The sequence below is a fragment of the Borostomias antarcticus genome, assembly GCF_949987555.1.
Source record: "Borostomias antarcticus genome assembly, chromosome: 22".
NCBI classification, from domain to species: Eukaryota; Metazoa; Chordata; class Actinopteri; order Stomiiformes; family Stomiidae; genus Borostomias; species Borostomias antarcticus.
Window position 1 is genome coordinate 6,965,877 of NC_140255.1, and position 5,000 is coordinate 6,970,876.

Consider the following 5,000-nt stretch of genomic DNA (forward strand, 5'->3'; position numbering starts at 1 on the left):
CTCCTTCTCCATCTCTTCTTCCTCCTTCTCCCCCTCCCCTTCCTCCTCCTCCCCTTCCTCCTTCTCCACCTCCTCTTCCTCCTCCTCCCTCTCCTACTCCTCCTGCAGTACGTGGCGTTTGGCTCGCTCCTCTTCATCCTCATCTCCATCTCCACCTTCTGCATGGAGACTCACGAGGCCTTCAACACCATCTACAACAAGACGGAGAACGTGACGGTGGGCAATGTGACGCGCGAGGAGATCGTCTACGAGGTGGTGACCGACAGCTGGCTGACCTACGTGGAGGGCATGTGCGTCATCTGGTTCACTATCGAGGTCATGATGCGCGTCATCTTCTGCCCGGACAAGGCCGAGTTCTTCAAGAGCACGCTGAACATCATCGACTTCATCGCCATCCTGCCTTTCTACCTGGAGGTGGGCCTGAGTGGCCTCTCGTCCAAGGCGGCCAAGGATGTGCTGGGCTTCCTGCGTGTGGTCCGCTTTGTCAGGATCCTGCGTATCTTCAAGCTGACCCGGCACTTCGTGGGGCTGCGCGTGCTAGGCCACACCCTGCGCGCCAGCACCAACGAGTTCCTGCTCCTCATCATCTTCCTGGCGCTGGGCGTGCTCATCTTCGCAACCATGATCTACTACGCCGAGCGCATCGGTGCCGACCCCGCCGACCCCACCGCCAGCGCCCACACCAACTTCAAGAACATCCCCATCGGCTTCTGGTGGGCAGTGGTGACCATGACCACGCTGGGCTACGGGGACATGTACCCGGAGACGTGGTCGGGCATGCTGGTGGGCGCGCTGTGCGCCCTTGCGGGCGTGCTGACCATCGCCATGCCCGTGCCCGTCATCGTCAACAACTTCGGCATGTACTACTCGCTGGCCATGGCCAAGCAGAAGCTCCCCAAGAAGAAGAACAAACACATCCCGCGGGCGCCGCAGCCCGGCTCGCCCAACTACTGCAAGCCTGACGCCCTGGCCATGGCCACCGCCTCGCCGCAGAGGATCCTGGGAAACGTACTGGGCGGGGTGATGGGGTCCGGAGGCCTCGGGGGAGACTGCCCCCTCGCTCAAGAGGAGATCATAGAGATCAACAGAGGTGAGTGGTTTCCGCCCTGGTTTTAGCCCCTCCCCCTACCTTCAGGCCTCACCCTGAGGGTCTTCGATGGTTTACATGAGTAGACCAACGCCGCTCGGAGCTTAGCCGAGCACCTGCACTCGCCGACGTCCTCCTGGAGGCTGGGGGGAACGCAGATTACCCCGGTCTGAGGCTTCTATTTCTGGCGAGGAGCTCGTCAAACTCCTACAGTTTAGCAGACGCGCGTTCCATCAGACTTTAGACGGGGATTTGCACAGTAAGTGGATGAATCTGGGTTTGAGACGCTCTGGAATCAGAATGCTCTCTGACAGCTAGTGGCGCTCAGTAATGAAGCTGCCTTCCAAATCCTGAGGGGGTTGGGGGGGGGGGGTGGAGGGGGTGTTTGGAGGGTTGAGTAACTTTGAGGGGAAGGGGTGGGGCGAGGCTATTTAGAGGGGTGGGGGTTGGCTGGTGGGTGGGGGGTTTGGAAAGGGGGGAGTGGCTCTCTCTCTGAGGGGAAGGTGGGGGGGTTAGAAGGGGGAGTGTCTCTCTCTCTCTCTCTCTGAGGGGAAGGTATTGCAGGCGGCATGTGGGGGTGGTGTTTTAAAATAAAAAAAATAAAAAAAATGTAGCCCCACCTCCACACCCCGCAATGGAGATAATCTTTATTTTTGTTTGACCTTTGATCTCTAGGGAAGACAGACACACAGACAGGGGAAATTAAGAACAAACACAAACAATGTAACAAAAACAATGAAGAGACAATAGCGATAATATTGACAGTATCTTTTTTTTCTTATTTTTTTTTAACCCCCCCTCCCCCACCCTTCCTTTCTTCATGTCTTGCTCTCCTGTGACCTCTTTGACCTTCGACCCCTCTGATCAGCGCTCGAAATGAGGGAATTCCTGTCGTCCCAGGGACAGTAAAAAATAAAACCTGGAACACAAAGATACAGTGTCTGGGACAATTATGGGACAGTAAAGAAACTTACCTTTAGAAATGAAATGATTACATTTTGCGTCATGGAATTATTTTAATTGATAGGTGTTAAAATTCGAAAAATGTCAATTCAATACTCATTTTCCACACTATTGATACGAGCTGCCCTATCGTGCTCTCTTCGCCCCAACACAACAGCCAGTTAACACACACGCTGCGGTGCATAGCCCCATAAATAATGTTTAGAAGGAGCAGTGTATCATTTCATAACGATTGAGTGTTCCAGACTTTTTTCCTCAGTGTCCTGCAACTGTCCCGAAATCTAATTTCAACCACTGCTACTCCCCAGTCTGTACTCAAGTAACCCATCATTATCTACTATACAGTCTGTTCAGAGTTGATCAGCAACTACTCATTAACTAATCATTTGCTCCTCACTCCTCCCTTAGTAACTACTATAATACTCCCTATAGTACAGTAGTCCCCAGTCTATTCTCTAGTAACCCATCACTGGGGCGGCTGTAGCTCAGTTGGTAGAGCGGGTCATTCAGCGATCGAAGGGTCAGTGGTTCGAATCCCAGCTCTGACTGTCCACATGTCGAAGTGTCCTTGAGCAAGACGCCTAACCCCAAATTGCTCCCAATGAGCAGATTCGCACCTTGCATGGCAGCTACCGCCATTGGTGTGTGAATGGGTGAATGAGAGGCCATTGTAAAGCGCTTTGAGTGCCGCTAAGGTGGAAAAGCGCTATTTAAGTGCAGTCCATTTACCATTTATCACTATCTACTATACAGTCGAGGATTCAGAGTTGATCAGCAGCTACTCATTAACTAATCATTTGCTCCTCACTAGTGCCTTAGTAAAAACTATAGTACTCCATATAGGACTATAGAGTACTAACAGATTTAAATACAATATTTACTAAAGAGAGTACTAAAATGCCTAATTTAAATTTGAATTACTAATTTTTAATTTTTACTTAACCCATCATTATCTACTATATAATCATGGATTCAGAGTCAATCAGTAACTACTCATTAACTAATCATTCATTCCTCATTAGTTCCTCAGTAACTACTCATATTTTTGTGTATCTTATTTTAAAGTGTTACCACCAAGCTAGCTAACTAGGGTAGCTAGCAACTACAGTAGCTGGTTAACTAGCTGACCTAGCCTAGCCAAACCTAGGATAGCTTGCTAATGTTAGCTTCTGTGGCTGCATCTATGTAACATTAGTGCTAGCTCGTCATTCAGATAGCTAGTTTCTAGCTAGTTAGTAGCTAGCTAGCTAGCTAGCTAACGCTTTTTGTGTGCTAGGGCTATCTCAGCATGTTAATTTGCTTAACACACATTACATTAATTGCCAGTTTTATCAGCCAGCTAGCTAGGTAGTAATAAGATTTTTATATTTCTTTAATAAATGTATAATCTTTTTTTAGATCTTAACATATCACATATCCCAATGATTTAAATGACAATGTTTTCTACCTGATTTATTTTTTTACATGCAGAACTAATTTGTTAAAATCTTTTTTACACAACGTGCAAATAAAGGTTGAACTAACTTTTTTTCGGCTTTAATCTTTTCTAGGCTGCTGGTATTTTGAGACGCCTACCTCTCTCTCATGCGTTATCAGCCTGCAGTAGATATGCTGTGTCTTGGAGCAGATCAAATAAATTATTTGTAATTTATGTTATTCGATAGCCTACATTTTATACAAGTAATATTCATACTGGTTTAAATAAACAATCTGATAGTACGGGTATTTCCAGGTATTTTAGTTGTAAACACAAACATTAATAAAAACAGTAAAAAATAATAATTGCGACTCTTAACATCGAAAGTGGAGCCAGAACTATAAAAAAATGTGAATAATATTAGAATATTATTCTAACTCATCCCTAGAAGGCTAGTTGAAGCTTAGATGAACACACCATCCACATCTCCCTCTGTGATAAACCTATAGTGTGCCACACTCTAGTTCATTCCTCACTATGCTGAAAAGGCAATATGATGCCATACTGAGCATTCACACGTCACTCAAAAATTGAGTGAAGAGTGAGTCAGTGAAGTGATGTGAAGTTATTAAACTAGTTATGTAGAATGAAAGTTGAAAGTTGACAGTTGACAGTTGACAGTTGACAGTTGAAAGTAGAATTCAGGAGAGTTGCAGGACATTTGGAGCCCTGCCCCTGGATGTCTCAGTCCACTGCTGTAGAGGAGGACTGATCCAGCCCCTGGTGATCTGCTTCCCTCCCCCCAGCCTAGAGCTGATGACAACGCTGGTGTGGTTTTAATAAGCCAGTAGTATTATACAATGAGAAAGCTGCAGTACCATAGATGTGTAGCAGGTGGCGCTGTACAGCTGAGGTGAAGTCCTCGTCCAAAGAGATATAGCTGGCCAATCAGAACTCACCAGAGGGATAGCTGGCCAATCAGACCTCACCAGATAGATAGATGGCCAATCAAGACTCACCAGAGAGATAGCTGGCCAATCAGGACTCACCAGAGAGATAGCTGGCCAATCAGGACTCAACAGACAGATAGCTGTCAGTCAGTGTAGGACAAACACTTAAGCATGAGAATTAACTCAACTGGAGCCTGAATGTTTAAAAGAGCTCATTATATAAGGTCACCACAATTTTGTTTAGTGTTTTGTTTATAATATATAGGTTTGTTGGTGTACATAATTATTCTGAAGACCCACACACACAATTATGTTTTGTAAGCACTGAAAAATCTGGCAGTAAAATTGTTTCAGTGCATGAGAACCCCACAACCATACACGTCACAGGTGTTTGAGTAACCGAGTCACTGTGCACAAGAACTTATTGCGGCCCATTTGAGGATCATGTCTCTGGGGCTAAACAGCGTCCCCAGACAGAGCTGGCACGGCCCGGATGAGCTCCACAACAACCCCAGCCCACATCTGAAGCCGCTGCGCTGCTGGGATGTTTAAGGTGGAAAACGACTCGAATAAAATGTTTTGA

The 5,000-nt window shown here is 46.7% G+C and overlaps 1 protein-coding gene across 1 annotated transcript in view; it reads left to right on the forward strand.

The window, feature by feature from the left end:
• kcnc3b (potassium voltage-gated channel, Shaw-related subfamily, member 3b) overlaps positions 1 to 5,000 on the forward strand; it is a gene marked incomplete at both ends in the record, with an annotated part of 42,149 nt that overhangs the window by 24,030 nt on the left and 13,119 nt on the right. Inside the window, one exon of the mRNA XM_084456005.1 lies at positions 109 to 1,090. Coding sequence (XP_084312131.1) covers positions 109 to 1,090 — 982 coding nt within the window. The remainder of the gene's footprint in view (positions 1 to 108; positions 1,091 to 5,000) is intronic.